Source organism: Pleurodeles waltl, chromosome 5 (genome assembly GCF_031143425.1).
Source record: "Pleurodeles waltl isolate 20211129_DDA chromosome 5, aPleWal1.hap1.20221129, whole genome shotgun sequence".
NCBI classification, from domain to species: Eukaryota; Metazoa; Chordata; class Amphibia; order Caudata; family Salamandridae; genus Pleurodeles; species Pleurodeles waltl.
This window is the reverse complement of record NC_090444.1, coordinates 1,486,020,280-1,486,044,188: the sequence shown is the minus strand read 5'-3', so window position 1 is coordinate 1,486,044,188 and position 23,909 is coordinate 1,486,020,280. Positions and strand designations below refer to the sequence as shown.

Here is a 23,909-nt window from a genome sequence, read left to right as displayed (position 1 = left end):
ATCCCCCAGAGGGTAACCAATTATCAAGGAACCACAGTACGTAAACCCTACCCCGAGGGGATGGGGTACGGGGATAAAACAAGAAAAGATGGACTTGCAGCACTGAGTCTGCTCTGTTGCCTTGCAACACTGTGTAAGAGGGTCTGCACTCCCTGGACCTTTTGCTGTTGGTGCAGATACAGTGCACTGCAAAAAAACAAGGAGAATAGATTACAGAGAGTACTCAGCATTTAGCGATTAAGTAGTTATTTACAATAATAAACAGACTTCATCACATTCACTGCATGAGAGCAGATACAATTCAAAAGTAACGCTTGAATTTCTGGCACGCCCAAGAATCAGTTAACATACAGTTTTCAGTCCTAACTCGAATGCATATATCGGGTACTCTAAATTTTTCTCATGCCCTTGTTACAGCAACTTATCAAGAAATAGTGACATGAGGGTTTTTTCAGTTCTAATGCAATTAAAGTTTGGAACACACACTCTGTAAATGCATTCAAAGCGCTAAGACCATAGAAATTTTGAGAACAAAATAATGTACATGGGTGTGTATGCCTGTTAAACAATAGAAAGGAGATACCCAGTGGAGTTGGGTAGGTCTATGATAAAGTCCATACTGAAAGTATGCCAAGGATGTGGGGGTACTGGCAAGGTTTGTAAGTAACCAGCAGGGGCAGAATGAGACTCCTTGTTTTGTGAATATATGGGGCAGTTCTGCATGTAATCATGAGCATCTTTGGACAGTGTTGGCCACTAAAACCATCTCTGACAGAGTTTTGTGAAGAGCGTCCAGCTTTTGGGGTATTAGGACACCCAGTTAAAGCTTCTTGTCTCAATTCCTTTTTGGGGACCTAGGTGCTTCCATGGTAAATAAGATCATTATGTGTATTATCCTTACTGGTCACCCAAGGGGTCATGTCTTCCTGGCTCATGCTTTGCCTAACTCTGGCTGGAAATTATTCTTGTTCGCAAGGACCTACAATATGTTCTGGAGCTATTATGTTCTGAGGTGTCTGTCTGTTCCTGAGAGTCTTGACCTGTGTTACTCCATCTAGATAACGTTGGCCTTAGTCAGACGATAGGTGATGATGAAACTATATTCACTGAAAAACAATAGCCACCTTATTTCTCAGGGAAATTGGGGGGATTGGTGGGGGGTGGGGGAGGGGGTCAGTGCTTTTAATGACCATAGAAACTGGAGATTCTTTTGGTCAGTGTGTATAGTAAAGATGTGTTGAGCCCTTAGTAGATATTGCCGCCACTCTTGGAAACATAATTTAATTGCCAATAATTCTCATTAGGTAACTGTATAGTTCTGCTCAGCTGGCAGTAATTTCTTGGAAAAGAAGGCAAGAGGTGCATGTGCCCAGATGTGCTGTTGCATTGTGATAGAGTACCTCCTCCTGCTACCTGAGAGGCGTCTGCCTCCACAAAGTAAGGCTGCATGGTTACCGGATGTCTGAATAACGGGGCCATGGTAAATCTTTCCTTAACTAATTAGAAGGCATCATTGGCTTCCTGGGACCAAACAAAAGGGTACCTTCTTTCCTAAAAGTCAAGTAATTGGACTTACAATGTCAGGAAAATGGGTGATAAATAGTCTGTAAATTTCTTTAAAACCAATGAAACTTTGTACCCCTTTAACTGTGGTTGGTGCAGAGCAGTCTAAAATCACCTGAATGTTTTTCCTATCCATGGTTATGCCCCTGGAGACAATATATATCCCAGGAATTCAACAGACTGAGTATGAAATGCTCATGTTTCCAATTTAGCAAAATGTGCATGTTCTCAGAGTCTCTGTAGGACTTTCCCAACATGACAATGGGTTTGACAGCAGTGGGAACCCAGGGTGACGAGGCAGAGGGACCAATCGATGATGAGATTGTGAAGTTCCAGCCAGGGGACTGCTAATATTGCACCAGAGGTGGGTATATCAGTGAGATCAAAGGTCATGGTCTCAATATGCCCATTCTCAAATACTATGTGATCATCCCAGAAGAGAGCTCAGAACCATTGACAGCTCTAACCTGTTCAGCTGCGCTTTTCCTGAACGTGGAATATCTAAGGAACCAACCAAGGCTAGGTTTAAGAAGTTTGCCGTAGCCCCAGAGGCTAGGAGTATAGATAAAACCTTATCAACAAAGGGAGGGACTGGGAGATTAGTTGGTCCAGTGTACGGTCTCCCAATTAACTGAACATACAAAAAAGGTGTACACGGTTCCAAATGGAAAAATATAATCACTAGGGGAACATTAAAGTTCAGGAGCAAGAGCCCTCACACATCCGAGAGGATGTCATGCTTCATCATCGGGTAGCTCCTCGTCAGACCGGCGCTGCAATGTCTGACGGGCTCCCCGTAAGGGGGCTCTTTGACGGAGATCTTTTAGGTAGCAGCCGTGGTAGCGGACACTACAAGACCTGGTGTTGCGGTCAGGCGCTAATCCTGGCAGGAGAGTGAAAGCTAAAATTGGTTCCCAGTCTTAATAGGAGCGAGTCAATTTAATTAATCAATGTAATAAGACCGGCACCAAGATTAAAAACAGAAGGAAAGTGTAAAATGAGGAATAATGCTCAACCACTTTCTGCATGGTGCTGGAGCTGAAGCATGGGCTCTTGCTCCTGAACTTTAATGTTCCCCTAGTGATTATATTTTTCCATTTGGAACAGTGTACACCTTTTTAGTATGTATAGATAAAACCTTTTGCTGTTGGAACGAAAGTAAAACGGTGACTAGTAGTGTCAAATTTTGTGGAACCTTATGTAAGGTGTTTGCCAAGTAATGTGGGGTCTGTTATAGGACCGCACCGAATCAGACCTAGCAGGAACATTCTTTTGAATCCCTGTTGAATTGACAGTACACTGTCAAGCAAAGTTCTCTGCCTTACCTCAATACAAGCACATGTTTAACTTCTCTCTATGTTTCTTTTCCCTGGCAGTCTGAGGCCCGCACAAGTTCTGAATTATCCTGATTCTTGGGCACTGTTTCTTTTCACTCAGGACGTACTAGTAACATTTTAGGCTGGACACAAGCCCCCTATCGCCTCCCCCAAGGACATTCTTTCTTGCGTTCATTTAACCAATGATCTAACTGGCCAACTAGGTCAATGAATTCGGAGCAGTCTAATGGAGGATCCACAGTGTACTCCAAGGAATCTCTCTTAGCCCTCCAAAAAAACAAAAAAGGGGAGGTTCTCTTCTGGACACTGGGTTTCTGTTACCAGTCTATGAAAGGTTGTAATGAAAGTCAAGGGTATCCTTTTTGCCCTGACGTAAGCTTAACTCATTATCACTAGCCTGAACCAAGGTGTGTTTAGCAAAGAGATGTTGCCTCGCCTCTTCAAACTTCCCAAAATCATGTAAGACCAGGCCATTATTTTCAATGAGTGGAATTGCCCAGTTAGCTTTGCCGTGGAAAAAGGATATGCTAAATTCAGTTTTAGCTGTGTCTGAAGGAACGGCTTACTGGTTTTACAAGAAATTGCAACTGGCACTGACTCCAGAATGCATCAAATTAATTACTGTCCCCAAAGAACCTTTCTGCCCGAGCCAGTGGCAGAGGAGCTGACATGGTTACAGTGACATCAACCAGATTAACGGTGGAGAAAGTACTCATTGGATTTCCTATATCCCCAAAAGGTGCAGATTTAAGAACTGGACGTGTACCTTTAGGAGTCACCCCTGTCCCTACATCAGACAACCAGGGTGAATGGTAGGGGCGATATCGCAGTAGTTCATCCTTGAGCAACAAATGTTCCTGTTGTAAGGATTGAACTTTATTTTATACATCAGTTAGTGCCCTTGCTAATTCTACCACGTGTAGACCGTCCTCTAACAGGGCCTGAGCTAGGTTTTGAACATATAATTGGTCGTCCTTATTGTCTGAGCAGTTGGAGACTCGCGAGCCTTGGCATTCTGTCACACACTCACCTGGTCCTGAGATGATGCTGGACCTCTTATACCCCTGAAGGTCAGCCAATGATCAAGGAACCACAATCCCTAAATCACACACTGCCTCCGAGGGGAAGGGAGGGTGGGTGCGTCTGGCTGGGGTAAAACAAGAAAAGGTACACTAGCAGCACCATGACTGCTCTGCTGCCTTGCAACACTGATTAAGAGGGTCTGTACTGCCTGGACCGTTTGGTCTTGGTGCGCATGCATTGCCCTGGAAACAACGAAGAGAATAGATTACCAGCAGTTCTCGGCATATATTGACTAAGTAGTTATTTACAGTAGTATACACTTACAGGCTTCATCACAAAAACTGCATGAGAGCAGGTACAGTTCAAAAGTGAAGCTGTAGTTTCTGGCACTCCCAAGAATCAGTTAACATACAGTTTTCAGTTCAAGCTCAAATACATATATTGGGCTCGCTAAAGTCTTCTCTTAATCTTGTTACAACAGCTTATCAGGAAATACTGACGTGAGGTTTTTTGGGGGTTTTGATGCAATTAAAGTTTGAATCGCCCACTCTGTAAATGTGTCCAGAGCGATAATAACATAGAAACAGTGGGAACAAAATAATGTCCAATTTTTTTTAAAAACTCATTGTCTTTAGACTTAGGCTTAATCTATAAATCAGTGCGTACTAACCTGTGATCAGGTACTTAGCCTTGTCTTTAATTCTTCAACTGGAATCCGAAGGAAGACTTGCGGCTGTGGTGCAGGGAGTCAAAGAGGAAGAGAAATCATCACAGTGAACCCAAATATAAGGAAAGGTCGACGGCGTCAGGAGCAGCATGGAGGCTTGGACAGAGGAAGACTAGAACGCTGGAGGAGTCGAAGTGGAGTGCAGGTTTATGCTTGCACAGGAATGGACCGAGCACCGACTCCGGTTTGGGGGCTGTTTAAATACTCGATCAGTGAGACTGATTCCTGGAAAGACGTGGCTCACATAGGAGGCAGGAACTTTCCAAACAAGCCTTGGGAGAGAAGACATGTCAACATATTGGTTTTATCCTTTACTTGAAGGCAGGTGCAAATTACTGTTGAAACTAATAAGCATTAACAAGTGGAATCAATTAACATTAGATGGTGTAGTCAATAGGTCCTGGAAGTTAGAGCCAATAACCCATGGCAGTTGGAACCAATAAAATGGGAAACATCTGGCTCTCCTTCACAAGTGTGCAAACTGAACAAACAAAGTGAACAACGCTACATGAGATTCAGTGGGTTCATGTGTGCTGGGAGGGGGCCTCTAAAGAGGTGAGGCCATGAAGGGCTTCTAAAGAGGTGAGGACATGAAGTGCCTCACGGGACACAACATGGGCCCTGTGCGCCAAACCCTCACTCCGCCTGTAAAGAAATTACAGTTGTCAAACATAGGTGGTCATTCCGACCTAGGCGGGCGGCGGTTGCCGCCCGCCCGTCGGAAGCCGCCTGAATACCGCTCCGCGGTCAATAGACCGCGAGGGGTATTCTGACTTTCCCGCTGGGCCGGCGGGCGATCTGATTCAGATCGCCCGCCGGCCCAGCGGGAAAGCGCCTTCCACAAGGAAGCCGGCTCGGAATCGAGCCGGCGGAGTGGAAGGCGTGCGACGGGTGCAGCAGCACCCGTCGCGCTTTTCAGTGTCTGCATCGCAGACACTGAAAAGCCTAGTTGGGCCCTGTTAGGGGGCCCCTGCAGTGCCCATGCCATGGGCATGGGCACTGCAGGGGCCCCCAGGGGCCCCAAGACGCCCGTTCCCGCCGGCCAGGTTCTGGCGGTAAGAACCGCCAGAGCCAGGCCGGCGGGAAGGGGGTCGGAATCCCCATGGCGGCGCAGGAGGATTCCCCAGGGCAGCGGGAAACTGGCGGGAGACCGCCAGTTTTCCCTGTCTGACCGCGGCGTTAGCACCGCGGTCAGAATGCCCTTAGGGGCACCGCCGGCCTGTCGGCGGTGCTCCCGCGCCCGTTGGCCCTGGCGGATTGTATCCGCCAGGGTCAGAATGAGGGCCATAGTGTTTCAAATGTCCAGGTTTGATATGATACCTTTCACAGCTCATCATGCACACTCCATCAGTCCCAATAGATATTCATTCATCCGAACCATCATCATCACCACCATCGGCAATCACTGTTATGTCCGATAATAAATCCGAAAACTTTAATTACCTTCATAGGAGGCAAGACTTTGGAACATAGTTTATTTGAGCATTTGCGAGGGTATCTTATTCTTACCATGTCACGTACTCACACATCTGTCCTTTTGACAGCATCGTACACATCACACTTATCTTTATTTGCAAAGATTTTCTCCAATTCTACCACATCTTTCTCCTGCCTTCTACACTTGCACCACTCTTAGTTTTATCATACATCCATAAGGGACAAACCAAAGTGCATGTTTTCCTTATCTGAAACAACTCAAAAGGTGTTTTCCCTGTCATTGTGTGTGGGATAACTCTATAATTCATCTTATTGAAAAGTTATTTCTTCCAACATAAATGATTTAGACCAACTTTCTGAATGGTTTCCTTCAAAAATGTGTTTAAATCATTCTATCATGCTGTTGGCCTCTGGGTGATCTAAGGCTGTGTTTTTTTGTATATGATGCCTCTATCATCAAGAAGCTTTTACATATCTTTGGACACAAACTGTGCTCCATTGTCAGAGAAAAGAGTAGATGGAAATCCTTCCTGTACAAAAATGTGTTCAAGAAATCCAGCCACATATTTTGTGTCAATCGAGTTAGTTGCTTCCACCTAAGGCCATCTCAAATACATATTGATTACGACAATGACGTACATGTCAACACTTGATGCTCTAATGGTACTTAAAATATCTGGTGCAGCCTCCTCCCTACTTTCCTTGGGCAGTTACCTTAGGACCATAGACTGCACCCTACATTTAAGCATTTTGTCACACTTCAAGCATTCCATATATTTCCTCACAGCCCTTTCGTTTTGAATGTCCTTCCCAGGCCACCAATACATCTGCCTCAAACTTTTCTTCATTTTGGCAATACCCGGATGACTGTTATATGCAAAAGATGTCAAGTGACCTCTCATTGAACTATGAGGAATCAGTCTTGTTCTTCATAGTACCAGTCCGTCCTGATTTGCGAGTTAACTCCTGACTCTCCAAAATGCTTTCAAGGACTCATTCAATTTCATTTGTTCCTTTCAATACTCTGTAATACAGTTGATCACCATCTGCAACTCCACATCCTTGCCTTGTTCCACCCCACTAATCTTCTTTGATCACATCGTCCGTGTTTAGTCACACCACATGATCATCACTTTCATCACCATCATCTTCCAACTCATCTGCCACATTCTAATCCACCAGAGATGAGCAACATTCAGATAGATTATTCTTTAAACCTGGTATGTACTCCACTCCAAAGTGAAACTTTTGGAATGATCCTGCTCATTTTATTTTTCTTACAGCTATGTTATCTGTACTTCACCTTACAAAGATTTATTTTAGTGGCTTCTGGTCCATTTTGACTGTGAAATCGCATCACCAAACAAACTTCCTCAACTTGCTATTAAACCACTCACTCATCCTTCCCAAGACCTCCCTTCTTTGTTGATTGTGCTCTTCTACATTACACTGTCATTTTGATAAATCTTCACATCACCCATTCTTTGGAAGACTGCTGCAGCAGAAATTATCCTAAACTGCATCCTGAGAAACTTAAAACTTCCCAAAGGTGTAATAAACGCTCTCAAGTCTTGCAAGTCATGATGCGGTTTCACCTGGTGGTATGCAGAAGTAGGATCAATTGACAAGAATCATTTTGTCCCTTTCAGTAATGACATTTCAGATAGGTTAGGCGGTGGGCAATCTACCACCACACACACACATTTAGTTCTCTTAAATCGTTGAGTGTGATGGTGAAGAGGAAACAAGTAAGTTCAGTTAGCTTGAGTGTTTACGCCCATACTCGCTGGCAATGCTCTGTGTTCTGAAGTGAAAGTACGGCCCGTGTATCGCTCCTGTCGCGATCCAAGTGCTTGTGAAGCAGACTGTGGTTTCTGCCCTGTCAGCATGCATGACCCAGCACATATTTGGGGTAGAAAATTAATTTAAAGGCAGCATTTAATCCCCTTTTATGAAACTTGACAACTTCAAAGAGAAAGTGTCCTTCAATCAAAGAATGCTTATTTACGATTTTCTGATTCAGTTTTTGTTTGTTTCTTGCTGGTTAAAAACCTATTGAACTATTAAATAAAATTATTCACATCCATGCATTTCACCCATGCAGTCTAGTTTTTTTTTTGCCCCTATTAAACGTCCTCATCACTTTTCTTAGCATCTTTGAGATTCGGTCTATGTAATGCCTACTAGGGGTAATAATCCTAGTGGTCTGCGTGTCCTGGACAGGGCTGTGCGTGTTATACTGAAGACTAAACCTATTGGTGGGCCATACTCCTGAAAAGCCACAGAACAATTTAGAATAGTTAACAGGGTATAGGTTAGACAAAACCAATGTATGTATCTTGGTTTCAAAGTAATATTCAGGTCATTCTATTTATATTAGGTAACACAAAGTGATTTTCTTATTCTGTTTTATTTTATTTTCTATTTTATTTTAGTGATCTTCAGACATTGTTGACCTAATATAGAAATTGGTGAGCTAGGACCAACCAACACGTTTCGCGCTATGCAGCATGCAGGCCTTTTGTTTTTTTTAGTTTGTGTACAATTAGACATGTCATTGAATAAAGAAAATTAATATGTTGAGCCATGGTAAAACAAAATAATAATTCTGTAGGAAAATCGTCATGGTAAGGACAAACTGAGACAGACAAAAAAGAGCAAAATAAACAACTGAATAAATCAATATTTGTCAGACATGTCATAGTGATGAATATATTTTGACAATGTGTCTTCATTGCAAAGAAGTCAAAACTGGGGGACATGGCACATGTGATCAATTCTGATGAAATTTAAATTATACATTGGTAGTGCACTGCTAGTATAGTGCAGGTGAATATTAAGGGCGAAGCTGTGGACAAGGAATTTATTCTTAGAGCAATCAGCTGGAACAAAGTTTACTAGTCACTATGGTTGATAAGATATTGTTGGCAGTAGAAAGGTACAAGAGGAGAGGGTGACAAAGGACCATCATAATTAATAGGCAGAAGTGATTCTGGTTCATGCTAACAGGATAAGAAAGTGGGGAGATAGGAATATGAGGGTCAGATGATCCAGTCAAGGAAAAATCATGTGACTTGAGATATGCATCAGAGTTGCTCTGCTCGAGGTAGGTTTAGTACTAGATTCGCAAAGGAATTAAGGCTTTGTCAAGTTAACAGAAGTGGGACGTCTTGCAATGCATTTAAGTTGCAGGAGGTTTCTACCAATTCACGAGTTACTAAAACCGAGTCTTGACACCTGTCTCACGGAGTCAGTCTAGAGCGTATAAAATAGTAGGACAAATGAAATAATAATTTAAAAGAAGGGCAAATGATACTGCTGGCTCTAATTTGTACCTGAATAACTCAGAAATTATTTCAGTATGTCTGTGATAGGCATATTATCGGTGCACTGAGGAAAAAAAAAAAAAAAAGTAATGTTTTAGTACCAATGTTTCGATGGTCTAAAACTATTGGTATACAGTATGGAAAAATTTAAGTGCAAATACAAAATAGAACACTTTACCTATGGCAAGGAAAAACAACAAGGCCTGATAAAAAAATAAAACCGGTTTGTAGTGGTTGTAAATGAGGAAAGAAATCAAAGGAACAGGTAATTGGCAATGGAAAATAGGTTTACTTAAATATAGCTGGGAGACAGTAAGCCCCGTAGGACCGAAGACTGTCAGTTTGCTGCATGCAGGCAGCTGTTTATATAGTCACAAAAATGCTGTCTTTACAATAATTTTCGTAAAACCAATAACAAGTCACAGAAGAATGAGTTTATAATATATTTTTGCATAAACACCGCACCACCTGCATCCTTGAATTCATGTCTTTTCTTCTCAGCTCCCCTTATCATAATACTAACCGAGCTTTGATGAAACATTAACCTTTAATTTCTCCTTTCCAAGTGTGTGTTCTGCTGTTCTCAGGTTTTCGTATCTGACTATGTATAATCATGACGGAAGTTATCTTTGACCACATATTTCCTAAGTCACTGTCTCAGCTAACAATGGGGCTGGAATATGTGGTGTGATCGTAAACTCTTCAAGGCTTGTTAAACATGTTTTCCCATTTAACTGTAACTTACAGAGCTCGTGTTCTGATTTCTGTTGAACTCTCACCTATTTTGTGTCCTTGTATAACCCGGGTTCGCATTGTTTTTTTTATTAAATCGAGTTTTATAGTACTTTCTTGTGATAGCAGTGGTGGTGCATTTGTTTTTGTTTGTCTGAGATTTCTTTGTATTTTGTATATTTTTTAAAATGGTAGCTTTAGGAAAGAAAACATATCAGTGTGGGTGCTGATTCAAAAGTCCGGCAGAGCGCTTACCTCTGAATGTTGTAAGGCTGCAATCAATTACAGTGGTCTTATTTGAAGAAAGAATATTTCTTGCTATTCTTCTTGCGGTTGTCTGATTTAAAAAAAATTGGAGCGACCAGAGGTTTATGGTCCCTCATCTGGGAAATTGTGATGGCCCAAGCTCAGAAAAGTGTTCTGTGCAAGAAAGGCCATCTAGGAAAACATGGTGCAAGGGAACGTGAGGTGCCATCATGGAACAGAGTATGAAGTGGTTTGCATGTATAGGAACAGTAACCTAATCCCAGGGTATCAAACATTCCTAAATATCAGGTTTAGAAAATGGGTGTATGTGAGATCAAAAATATGCTGTGGAAAACAGAGCTGAGTGGTCCAAGAAAGAAGGGCGCCGACCTTCCGGCAGTGTTCCTGGGCAGATTCATGAGGATGAGACAGTGTCCTTACGTTGTATGTGAAAATCCGAATACTACCGTGGATAATGGCAACAGGTGATGTTGCTGTCCAATATTGACAATTTTTAGAGAGGAAAAGATTGCATTTGAGTATTACATAACAATGATTCCTTTTGGTTACATGATATACATGGAATTCATCGAAGTAAAATCAGTAGGATTATATACATACAACCTTCAATATCTGGGACCTAGAGTGGTACTGCCTACATAAAATGTATAGCATGCACATTCAATTATGTAAGTAATGTTGCTGCTGTTACAGTTTATCCAATCCATAATCTGCATGGTCCTTTCAGTTGAAAAAAAAAAAAAAAAAAAAAACTTTCATTTTGTTGCATTTGAATTTTCAAACTCTACAATTGTGGCATGTAAAGAACCCACAGGGCTCATCCAGAAATGTTTTTGATTTTTTTTTTTTTTCAACAACAAATTCTGATTTGAAGAGTAGTAGTTTAAGATTTTTTGTTCTGCGAAAGCCATATGTGGGTAGTTGTCAATGTCATTATTGGTAGATGGATTATTTATGGATGAGTACCACTGACATTTCTGAAACTGATTTGTTAATAACCATTGTGGTAATCGGTCTAAAAGAGGGCATTGTTTTTTGTTTTCCAGTGTACAGTCTGACGTTTCGGTGTTAAATCTTGGTGTGTTGTTTTTTTTTCTTTTTTTCACCAGATGTTTGAAGATGATTCCTCCAACAACCTAGGTTCTTGGCGCTCCATCAGTTCTTTTGCTTGATTTTGCTGCTGCAATTGAGTCTTATGTGTTGGAGTTCTCCTTTAGGGATATTCCTGATTGTGCTTCGCTGGTGGCAACATCGTGCTTTGCTGGTGGCAGCAGTGTGCTCTTAGAATGGCATTTGCAGCTGTAGATTTTCTGTATTATTTGATCTGTATTTCCCCATCTTTGATATAGATAGTAACATCCAAAAGACGATTTCTGTAGTAGATATTTTAGCTGTTATCTGGATGTCTCATTTATTGGTATTAATTTCCTGTAAGTATTGTTTGAGTGATATTTCCGTACCTCGTCATTCACTATGCATGGTTTCTTTTGTACCCCCCAAACAAAAAAAAAATCCTCAAGCCTAATTAGACCCTGGGGGACTCCATTCCCCAGGCCACCTTTTTATTTTTTATTTTTATTTTTATGGGGGGGGGAGGGGTGAATCGCGTCCCCGCCCTCACCCCCCAACCGAGCCAACATGCCAGGCCCCTCCCCCCTTAAAAAAATATAGTGGACCATGGTGGATGGGGTCACCAGGGCTGAAAATGGTCTGAGGAGGGAGCCACCTGTCCCCCCAACCCCCACCAACCACCACCAACCACCCCATCCCCACCAGGTCTAGGGGATCAGGGTATTATATCTGTTTCATTTTTTTAGGACTCAAAACTGTCCTAAGATGACTGCCACAAATTCCTTGTGGATTTTGTGCAGCAAATCAGATCTCAAGTTCTCTAACATTTTCTTTCATCACTTTTTTCGTTGTATCCATGTGTATGGTATTGATGTAGCACAAACCTAGCCATATTGCAGCAGAATGTTGTACATGGTCAAAGAGAAGCGTAAGTTTAACAAGTAAGAGAAAAATAAGATAGGCTGTGGATGGTTAATACATTGTAATGTAGTGTTCTGTAAAGAGATGAGCCTTCAACTCTTTCCTAAATTGGGGCAGTCCTTATGGATATGGTATGTTGTTCCAGATCCTCAGTGCAGAAAAAGCCTATTGTCTTGTTTTTTCTTTTTTACACTTCTGCAAGTCCGGTGGTGTCCTGGCTGCGGTGTGCTTAGATCCATCAGCGATAGCGAGGTTGTCTGCAGGATAAGCAGCGTTGCTGTTCGTGATAGCTTTGTAAATGATGCAGCTGGTTGGAAGAGGGCGCAGGTTGGCAAAGCCAATGGAGTTGCATCAGGAAAAGGGGGATGTAATCATAATTCTTCATACCCTACACGAGATGTGCTTCAGCGTGTACAATGCCCCTAAGGGGTGACAGTGTGGAGTCTGGGAAGCAATGGAATAGGGCATTATTGTCATTCAGATGCAAGAGTATGAGGGCTTGAACAGGACTTTTCAAGTTGTTTTTTGGAAGAAATGGTTTGAATTTCTTTATCAGGCTGACTTTGTTTTGTTGTGATCCTTGAGGGTGAAGTTGGTGTCCAGGGTGAATCCAAGTTGGTGGTTTGAAGGCATCTAGGTTTGTCATTGAGCCAGGTTTATACTGTATCATTTTTATTGTTCTAAGCAAAAAGCAGGAATTCAGTCTTGTTTGGGCTGAGCTTCTGGTGTGTGTGCCAGATGGCCAGGTCTGGATGATGTGCAACCATTGTTGGGAGGTGTTGTATGTATGAAACTTTAAAATGAAGTTATGTATCATCAGCATATTGGTGAATCTGGACGCAGTTGTCTATGAGTGTAGCAGTGTTCTGCTCCATGTACCTTTGCTTTGGCATCCTTGCCCACCAACCTGCTTTGGCACTTTGCCTATTTTCTTCTTCCTGATGAACTAACCTATGCTCTTCCAATGCACCTGGCAGTATACTCATCTATTTTCCCCACCTACTATCTGGTCAGTCCCATGCTCGTTTCTTGATCTAAGGACAGTGGGTGTCATTACCCTGGAAATAAGTTGTGGTGAGCCCAAAGGGAATGAGGAATCTACAGGGACAGCCCTTTCCTTTTTGGTATCCTCACTGGCCACTAAACCCCACTATCATTGTCAAAGATTCCTTGAACTGGAATGGAAGTCTTTGACATTTATGTGTTCAGCTGATCCTTTAGCTTTAAGGGTGTAATCCTTGGGCACCCCACATCTTCCTCACCCTCTAACCTGCAATCCCTAAAGGAGAGCCTGTTTCCGTTTGCTGTGAGCTATTTTATGTATAGCCTTATGGATATGAACTGAACTCAATTGGTGGGACTGTCTCCTGGGACTAGAGCCTAATGAACTCCACCACTTAACCATCAGTGTTTGGCCTGGTTCACGGGGTTGCAATTGGATGTATTTATCAAGCTCTTCCTGTTAAGCACTTGAACATCGGAGTAGCAAGGCAGAAAAGTCCTTGATTTATGGTTTAGGTGATAGATGTTAGACATTCCTAAGCTAGTGGTTGCTCATTCTCTTATAATGGCACTTTCATGTGGCACACTCTACTTCTGTCCTCCTGTTCTGTCAAGAATCTGTGGATTTGTTAAAAGCTCAAAAACATTCTATTCAAGGCCTATTTTGACGTCTCACTGAATAAGACACGCTGGGATGCAAGTTTGCCAAATCAAGTTGAAAGTTAATTCAATAACTACACTTCAGTACACATAAGAATAATAAATTACATAAATTAATGATCAGCCAAGAAAACAGAAGTCTCTTACCCATTCCAGTCCAGATATAGTACTCCAAACACTAATGTAGATCTCCTGATTTAAACGCAATACAAAGATTTAATCTGTGGGCCTATAATCAATTTGTTACATTGAAGGATTTTGCAGACTCTGCCTTGTGACTTAAAACACCAGAGATAGCAGCATCCATTATATAAGGATTGGGAAAACAGTAGCACTAACTCTCAGTAGAACACTAACAAACACCAGAGGTTGGGTTCCCACACTTCAAAAGGAATGTGTCAGCTTTACCTTTTTTACTTTTGGGTGCAAGAATGTTAATGGGGTCTGACACTTTGTGTCTGCCACAAAATTGTTCTAAATCCTAAGGCTGAGGACTAGCCATGGAACCCACCGGAACCAGCGAGGTACCCACCCAGTCCTGGCACACACAGTGTATGCACAATGCTGGTACTTCAAAAAGATGTGCTAAAAGGTTCCATGGTGTAGCAGCTTCCTCTATTTACCCATCTGAATCCCTGTGGGATCTCTCAAGACATGTTGATTGCTCCAGCTAGGAGGTCGCTTTTGAACTAGGGTTTGGGTTTTGTCCCCAACCCTTCCTTCAACAAATCAAGAATACAGCAGGAACTGGTGGACCTCTTCTGAACAATAAAACTGAAGGTTTTCTTCAAAGACAAAGAACTGAGAAATACAGATGACATTGAACTTGGGAAAACGTCTTAGAATGCATTTCTCTTACCTTCACTAGGAGTTACTTTGAATATGATGGGACATTATACCTATGGTTACACACACATCTATGGGCTGCACATTTGCCTCTAGTATAGCATGCCTCTGTGCACCATCTAGAGGAAAATAGAATCTTGTGTGGCCAAAACCCATTCAGAGATATAAAGTTTAGTTACATTGATGACATGCTCCTCATCTAGGAAGGGGGGCTGTGACACTACTGAGTCTTTCATGACCTGGTTTAACAATCAGATTGACTATTTAAAATTCACACACACCTGCGAGGGAGAAACTTTTCCTTTTCTGGACGTCATCATCCATGAGAACGGGCGCGTTATAACTGCCACCCACCACAGGCCAACGGACAGGAATAACCTCCTGTGATTCAAGAGTTTTCATCCTTGCTCATCATGGGAGAACCTGCTATATGGACAGTTTTTAAGACTTCTCAAGAACTGTACTAAGACAATGTATTTCAAATGACAAGCTGATGACCTGTGTAGAAAACTCGGGGAACAGAAATATCTATAACATAACATATGTAGATGTTATTGAAATGTGTTAGTAACAACAACAGGGAAGCCTTCCTTGAGCATGTCAACAACAAAAATTGAGACTGAATAACTTGTGTGTGTGATCAAATCCAGCTACCCCACAAAAGAAGGCAAAAAAAATTAACAGAAACGGATCTATCCTGAATTCTGAGGCACTACAATTGACTAAACCTCTGTTTACGAGCAAACACAACTGATACTTACTTGATTCCTTAGAGTTCCAGGCACTGTAAGGAACATAAAAAACTTTTTTGCACTTCGCACTTGTCATGAGACATCACCTGTGCAATGGGTATATTGTTTGCCATTTGACAGAAGAGAACAGAATTGGGACTAAAATGCAAGTTCCTACAGAAGGAACACTAATCGCAACACCACTAATGTAGTGTATTAGATTACATGCTGGTGTAATAAATATGTGGGCATGACCATGAGGAAAGTAAAGTAGAGAATCTGTGAGCATAGGAGTAATCTCCAATGTAGAAGACCAACCACAAGATGGCCACACATTACATATTAACCCCTTTGGTGCCAGGTAATTTCCTCACTCAGGTGCCAGGCCCTTTTTTTGCTATTTGGGGCAGTTTGCGCTTAGGCTGTCATAACTTTTGGTCCACATAAGCTACCCATGCCAAGTGTGCGTCCTTTTTCCCGCCAACATCCTAGGGATTCCAGAAGTACCCAGAGTTTGTGGGTTCCCCTGGAGGAGACCAAGAAATCAGTCAAAATACAGCAAACATTTAGTTTAAAAAATAAAATGGGAAAAAGAGGCTGCAGAAGAAGGCTTGTGGTTTTCCCCCTGAAAATGGCATCACCAAAGGGTTTGCGGTGCTAAAATCAACGTCTTCCCAGCTTTCAGGAACAGGCAGACTGGAATCAGAAAACCATGTTTTTTCAACAGAATTTTGGCATTTTACTGGGACATACCCCATTTTAACTATTTTTTGTGCTTTTAGCCTCCTTCCAGTTAGTGACCGAAATGGGTGTGAAACCAATGCTGGATCCTGAAAAGCTAAACATTTCTGGAAAGTAGACAAAATTCTGAATTTAGCAAGGGGTTATTTGTGTAGATCACACGAGGTTTTCCTTCAGAAAATAACAGCTAAAATAAAATATTAAAATTGAGGTGAAAAAAACAGCCATTCCTCTCCACTTTTTACTCTAACTTTTTCCTTCCATGTCAGATTTTCAAAAGCAATATACCGTTACGTCTGCTGGACTCTTCTGGTTGTGGGGATATATAGGGCTTGTAGATTCATCAAGAACCCTAGGTACCCAGAGCCAATAAAGGAGCTGCACTTTGCAATGGGTTTTCATTGTATACCGGGTCTACAGCAATTCATTTGGTGAAATATAAAGAGTGAAAAATAGATATCAAGGAGACCTTTGTATTATCAAAATGGGCACAAGATAAGGTGTTGAGAAGCAGTAGTTATTTGCACATCTCTGAATTACGGGGTCTCCATACTAGCATGTGAATTGCAGTGCATTTCTCAAATAAACGTCTATTTTACACACTGTCTTACAGTTGGAAGGAAAAAAATGTAGAGAAAGACAAGGGGCAATAATGCTTGTTCTTCTATTCTGTGTTCCCCCAAGTCTCCCGATAAAAATGGTACCTCACTTGCGTGGATAGGCCTAATGCCTGCAACAGGAAACACAACATGGACACATCACATTTTTGCATTGAAATCTAATGTGTTTTTTGGAAAGTGCCTAGCTGTGGATTATGGCACCTAGGGAAACTTATCAAACCTATACATTTTTTTAAACTAGACACCTAGGGGAATCCAGGATGGTGTAACTTGTGGCGCTCTCAACAGGTTCCGTTACCCAGAATCCTTTACAAACCTCAAAATTGGGCAAAAAAATACTTTTTCCTCTCATTTTGGTGCAGCAAAGTTCTGGAATCTGAGGGGAGCCACAAACTTCCTTTTACCCAGCGTTCACGCAGTTCTCCCAATAACAATGGTATCTCTCTTGTGTGGGTAGACCTAGTGCCTGCGACAGGAAATGCCCCAAAACACTATGTGGACACATCAAAATTATCAAATACAAAACAATCTGTTTTTGTGGTGGTGAGGGGTGTACCTGCTTTTTTGGTCCTGGGCTCAGCAGCCATCTAGGTAAGCCTACCAAACCCAAACATTTCTGAAAAGACACCCGAGGGAGTCCAGGGATGTGCGACTTGCATGGATCCCCCAGTCTTTACTTACCCAGAATCCTCTGCAAACCTCAAATTTAACATAAAAAATCACATTTTCCCCACATTTCTGTGTGGGATCACTGCACCAGAAACAATTTCCTGCCATCCAACGTTCTCCTCAGTCTCCCGGTAAAAATGATACCTCACTTGTGTTGGTGGGCTAAGTGCCTGTGACAGGGAAGAGCCACAAGCATGTCGAAAATGAGAGGGAACCAAAGCGGGTTCAAAAGGGCCGTTTGAAAACAAAATGTTCTTAGGCTGACAAGTGGGGCAGAATTTTTATCGATATAGATGCGGCAATGCCTGGGTGGTAGGAATTTTGAGGATTCCTGCTGATTCCGGAAGGTTCCATTGCAAAAAAATTTGCGATTTGAGGCAAAGTTGGAGGTTGGCAAGGCATTGTGGGTAAGGAAATGATATGGGTGCATGTGAAGCACACCACGCTGGACTCACCCAGATGTTTAGTTTTCAGATGTGTCTAGGTCTCATAGATTTTTCTATATGGCAGCGCCCCAAAGTCCAAAAAGTGCAGCCCTCACTATTCCAAGTGGGACGATTTTAAGAGTTAAACAAGCTCACATGGCCTAAATATAAAACCGAAACCCAAAATAATCAAATGTCCTCTTGCTTGCTGTGGGCTAAGATGTTTTAGTGTGCGGGGGAGAGCTGAAAGACTGTTACCCCCTTCAGTTGGGGTGGGGGCATAACCATGCCCATACTGGTTGGTAGCCACCACCCCACTGTTGCAGGGCCTCTCAAATAAAAAAAAAAAGTGGGTTTGGGTTCCATAGAGAGATTTTTAATCTTTTCTGTACTAAGATCCCACTAACAATATAGAGAATATTGAAGTGCTCCTCCCACTGTGAGGTAGAGCCCACCTGCTGATTAACTCATCAGATGAGGACCCGATGAAGCATGCCACATGATTAGCACATTGGTGAGGGTGCTATAAGAAGACATGTGTGCCTGGTGAGCAGTAAGGAGCACGGCACAATAATTGCTTGTTCTGGGGGGGAATCCATCCACTTCGGTTTATTTAATCCTCAAGACATCTCGAGTCAGCTAGCTTGTGGAAACAGACCCCGAGCAGCTTCATTGAGGGTAAATGGACTAAACAGGTTTATCCCCTGATAGCAAACGGCGATGACTACTGCCTTTGGCCTGATAGTGATGTTCAGCAGTAGACAATGGGTAACTTCCTGAGCAGTCTGGGGGTGGCCTTGTGCTACGGAGCAGGTATAGTCCCTCAACTGCACAGGTAGGTCCTCTTAGTCAGGTGGCATCTGGACTTGGGTGCCAGATGATTACTATTTCTGAAAGAAACAACCAGGCGTCTTTGCCCCTGGCGGGCAGATCTCGCTCATCAAGGGTCGGTCACAGCAACTTATCTGAGGATTAGTTAAGACTTGGGGCCTGATCTAGAGTTTGGCGGATGGGAGTACTCTGACACAAACGTGACGGATACCCCATCCGCTCTATTACGGTCCCATTATATCCTAATTGTAATATGGTAGAGAGAGTAACACATCCGCCAAACTTTAAATCAGAACCCAAGTCCCTGCCCAGAAGAGAGATAGCAACCAGCAGGCTCTTCCCCTGGCTTCTTGTCATTTTCAGCCACACTAGTGTACAATAACTTGGCATTTATGCTCAGCCCTGACCTATAACATTGTCTCCGCCTTTGAAATTTGTGGATTCCATCAGGTCCTGGAATTGCATAGGAACTGCATGATGGGGTCATGGCACGCTAGCCTCTCTCTTTCATGTGTGTGTTTGTCCAGTCCCGTTCGACTTCATTTCACATGCTTAAGAATTGCTAATCGTTTAGAGGAAGAGTGAGAGAGGTTAGAAACACTTTGGCAGAGGCACTGTAAGTACGTCAAAGGGCAAACTTCCCCACCCACAGGAACAACTACATTATAGAAGAAGGCAATCTAATGGAAACCTGCAAGCTCCTGTGGTCAGCTTGAACCCGGGACACCCATTGCACTAAGGCTGGCACCATTTTATAGAGCACACATGGAGTCCAGATGAAGGCCATTGAGCAGCGTTGTGTGGATTGAAGAGACCTTTTCCAGTGGAGAGTACACAGACATTCTTCACATAGAGGTACAAGTGAAAGTCCTGACCATAAACATGCTTTACCCATCCCACAGCCTGGATTCTGAGAACCATACCTGCTCTCAAAAACAAATTCGCAATGGGTGTCCAGCAAATGACTTGTACATGATTAAACAAATTAAACACCTCCAGTGGGCCTGCATGACTGTCAGGGAAAAACAGTACTGTCCAGAAAACAATGAGCAGGGTGGCAAGGCTTCACAGAACCATGCAGAGGAACAGTCAGCATAATGCAATTACTCTTTAATGTTGTCTGGCTGTTTATACTGAACGACTTTCAACCTTGGTCTGTTACCACTTCACACTTTCCCTTACATGTAGCATTGTCGTCAACACAACTGGGGAGTAAGAGGTGGTGGTTGTTAGAAATGTGGTAGTCACCTTTTGCTTGTTGAGCGAAAACTGTATTGAACACACAAACATGCATTCATATTTCCAACTTATGACCCTCCATTCTTGGCTAGCTCTGCTTTATTTAGCATGCTTGCAATACATTGATCCACAAGCAGGTGGTGTTTGGTGTACAATCTAGTATGAAAGAATATCAGATTTATGCTTACATTTTACTCGGGAATTGTGTGTTTGTTTTTTATTTAGCTATATGCCAATACATTTATTTGCTAGGATTTCCTTATGTCCATGCAGGTGGTAAAACCAATTGGAGACCCCCAGAAAACTGCCCAGTCTTCAATCATCTAGAAAATATTGGAAGTTTCTTCTTACACCCACGATGCAGTAATCGTAAAGACGCTGCGGATTTTGCAATCTGTATGCATGTGAGTAAAGTTGCATTATAAATTAAATGGGGTATTGACTTTAAACAGTTGGGCACAGTACGAACGATGAAGTCCATGCCTTGTTACCAAATGTTCAATATGCTTGATTTAAAAACCCTAAAAGCACTTGTAACCTTGGCATGAATTATAGACAGTTACATGTGTTCATAGAGTATCCAATCTACCAGACTACCAGAAGTGCTTTACAGAGTTGCAGTTATTGGGTACAGAAAATCAAAATGTTCTTGGGGCTTAGGGATCTGTAGCCCTGCACCTTCACCTCCAAACCAGCCCCGCTATTATGTCAGTAATACAGCTCCATCAAAGTAGGTATAAGTCCAGTTATGATCCATATTTTATTCTTTTGCTTTACTTTTATCACATTAATTCACAGCAGTCTATGTTCCTATTTCTTCCAATACATTAATGTAAATTTAACTAAAGCCAGCCAACACGTTTCGAAGAACAAGCCCTCTTCCGCAGGGCTTAAATATAATTGACCTCAGTTTAATTTCTTAATCTTGCAATTTTATGACTCACAAAGTTCAGTTCTTAATTTGTCACGTATAGGAATTTGCAACAGAGATCACACTGCCACTGCCTCTTGATGGTTTTCTAACAGAAGGACAATTTTGCTAAACTCAATATACTCTAGATATAGCAAAGCATTTAAGTGTGCTTGTGTCAGCAGTGTTTACAAATTAAATTTACATTTTGATGGACAGACATATTACGGGACATAGTTTAGGTAGAGATTATTTTTTTCAACTCAAGGATGTGGATGTTGAGGACTCTGATTTAATTAGAAGTTATGTTAGAGTATAAAAGGACCTAAGTATTTAAAGCCCATAAAACCTGAAAGAAGATGTATTTATTTATTGCATTTTTCTATTATGAGTTTGCTGTATAAGATCACTTCAGAATGTTGACATTGTGGCAAGGCGCTTGGTGAAGAAAAAGGGGCCAGAAAATATTACGTTGTCAAGGGTCATGAAAATCAGATGGCAAAAGAAAGAGATTGACTTTGTAGCAGTGTGAGTAGTTATCTTCCCTCTGTGATGTACGCCAGACGTGTCCATGCTGAAAGAATATTCATTGTCATGCTCAATCGCATTTGTGGATACATAAACCATAAGGAGATGTCATACGTTGATCATAGTTTCCCTGAAGGCACCCATCTGTTGGCCCCACACTGAAAATATGTAGGACCTTCATGGGCTTGTGCTTTGTGCATGATGCAGGAGGATTAGAAACATGAAATGAACCTTGACTGGGAACAATTGTTTCAGAGAAGACCTGGTGGGGGGAGTTGGTTTTATGCTTAAAAATCATTCTGGTCGTTTTATTTTGTTTGAGTTGGAATGTACTCGGTCTTTTGGGTTGATGCAGCAATGATGTGTGTAAGGAAAAAACAATCAACTTACCATCTGGTGGTCCTGCGGTAGATGGTGATGGAATCCAGTGTGGTTTGGTAGCGTTTATTAGCTTTCTCCTTGGTTCAGATTCATATTGATCCCAATGAGCGATATCAATGTGTGTCTGGAATTCCAAATTGAACTGCTTGAGGCCCCCACTAGTGGCTGCATGAAAACAGTGAAAGGAAGCGGTAAGTTAGAATCGAGTTTCAAACAGCTGTTAAGATCATGTGTACATTAGGGAAAGGCACTAATAAGCTGTTATTGGATCTTTTGGTGAGAGGGGATCTGAGCCAAGTAAAAACTGTACAACCCCATCCGCTCATGCAAAGGGCTGTATTACTGGCTACAAACAGCTTGCTTAGGAATATTAGATCCCGTTAGCTTTTGTTTTCTTGATATAAATAGTGGCCCATCACTATAAAAGTTCATTCATCCATATACCATGCTGCAAAAATGTCTGTTGCTGACTGTACGTTCTGTGACCTAAGTGCTTAAAAACAATACCTTGAATATTGGTGCCAGTAATCCCTCCAACACTGCATTGTTTCATAAGGGGTAGAAACAGACCAGCAAGACTGATAATCCCAGATCCCCAAGGCTCGATTGTTATGCTGCCTTCTTAGGTAGAACCCACAGGCCTCCGAGGGACAAGTAGCTCTCTCCAGGGGAGTTGTCAAAGATTCACCTACAGATAAGGATGTGTCCTCCTCATCTCACAATTTGAATAGGAAAGTCGACTCCTGCATTGTGTAGCCATTTTAAATCTTGACATTTATGATGCAGTCTTCTTTAGTAAGGTCTAGTTGATGAGCCATTCTTATTAGAAGAGAACATAAGAATATTTCTGAGTGACTGGAAATATAGAATTCTGTGGTGTAAACCCCTCCCATGCCGTACAGAATTGAATTTAATATTCTACTTTTTCTATTTGTTTTCAGTTCATTTGGGTGGGTATTTCGAGGTCCAACCCCATTCACCTGCGAATGGGGTGCCCTAGGGGGTTACTGCATACTCTAGTATTGTATTTCTACATGGTGTCTGAGTGTAGTGCTTTCCTCTTATCTAGTTTCTAAGCACTAACATAACACAACAGAAATGCACTTCTGAGGTCAAAGAAGACTTTTATTGTTGTTAATTCTTCCCCAACCACAATATTTATAAATGACGAATTAGTAGCTTTCAAGTCCGCGTTAATCAAACAAAATATATCAGTTTGCAATATACACAGCAGGTTATATTTATAAGATATTGAATGCAAAGCAAACCAAATACTTCACCGTGTGGGAACTATCTACAGCTTCATCTTTCTAAGGTCTGCAAGCTGATGACCCCTGTCAGCCGCGAGAAAGAGAGATTCATCTACCCACACGGGATTGCTGGCAGCCTGCGCCAAGCTCCAGCACGAGGTCCGGCAGATTCGAATCTGACCCTCTGCAGCCTGTTACATTCGTTACAAAGGTGTGCCCCCTCCTCTCAGACCTGGGAAACTGAGCAAGCCTTTTGGAGACTGGCCAGGTCTCCAAGACTACTCCTGTTCCCAAGCTCAAGCGAAGAGAAAACAACACCCATGTACTCTCTCTTATCATGTCTAGTCTACTGTGCTTGGTTCTCTGGTGCAAAAACACAGCTTGGAAAAATACAGCTTGGATTCTCAACTGCAATGTCCAACTCCACGTTAAAGGCAATAGGCAGCTAACCTAGATATCAAATGCAATGTCTAGTGTCATGTCAAAGCCAATAGGCAGCTGAGCTGAATACAAAATGCAATGTCTTATATCATGTCAAAAGCCCATAGGCAGCTGAGCTGAATATAAAATGCAATGTAGAATATCATGTCAAAGCCAATAGGCAGCGGAGCTGAATACAAAATGTAATATATGATATCATGTCAAAGCCAATAGGCAGCGGAGCTGAATACA

General features: G+C 42.1%; 1 protein-coding gene across 1 annotated transcript in view; it reads left to right on the top strand.

Annotated features, from left to right (window-relative positions):
* ZNF451 (zinc finger protein 451) overlaps positions 1-23,909 on the top strand; it is a 407,158-nt gene that overhangs the window by 261,299 nt on the left and 121,950 nt on the right. Inside the window, exon 11 of the mRNA XM_069235765.1 lies at positions 20,442-20,572. Coding sequence (XP_069091866.1) covers positions 20,442-20,572 — 131 coding nt within the window. The remainder of the gene's footprint in view (positions 1-20,441; positions 20,573-23,909) is intronic.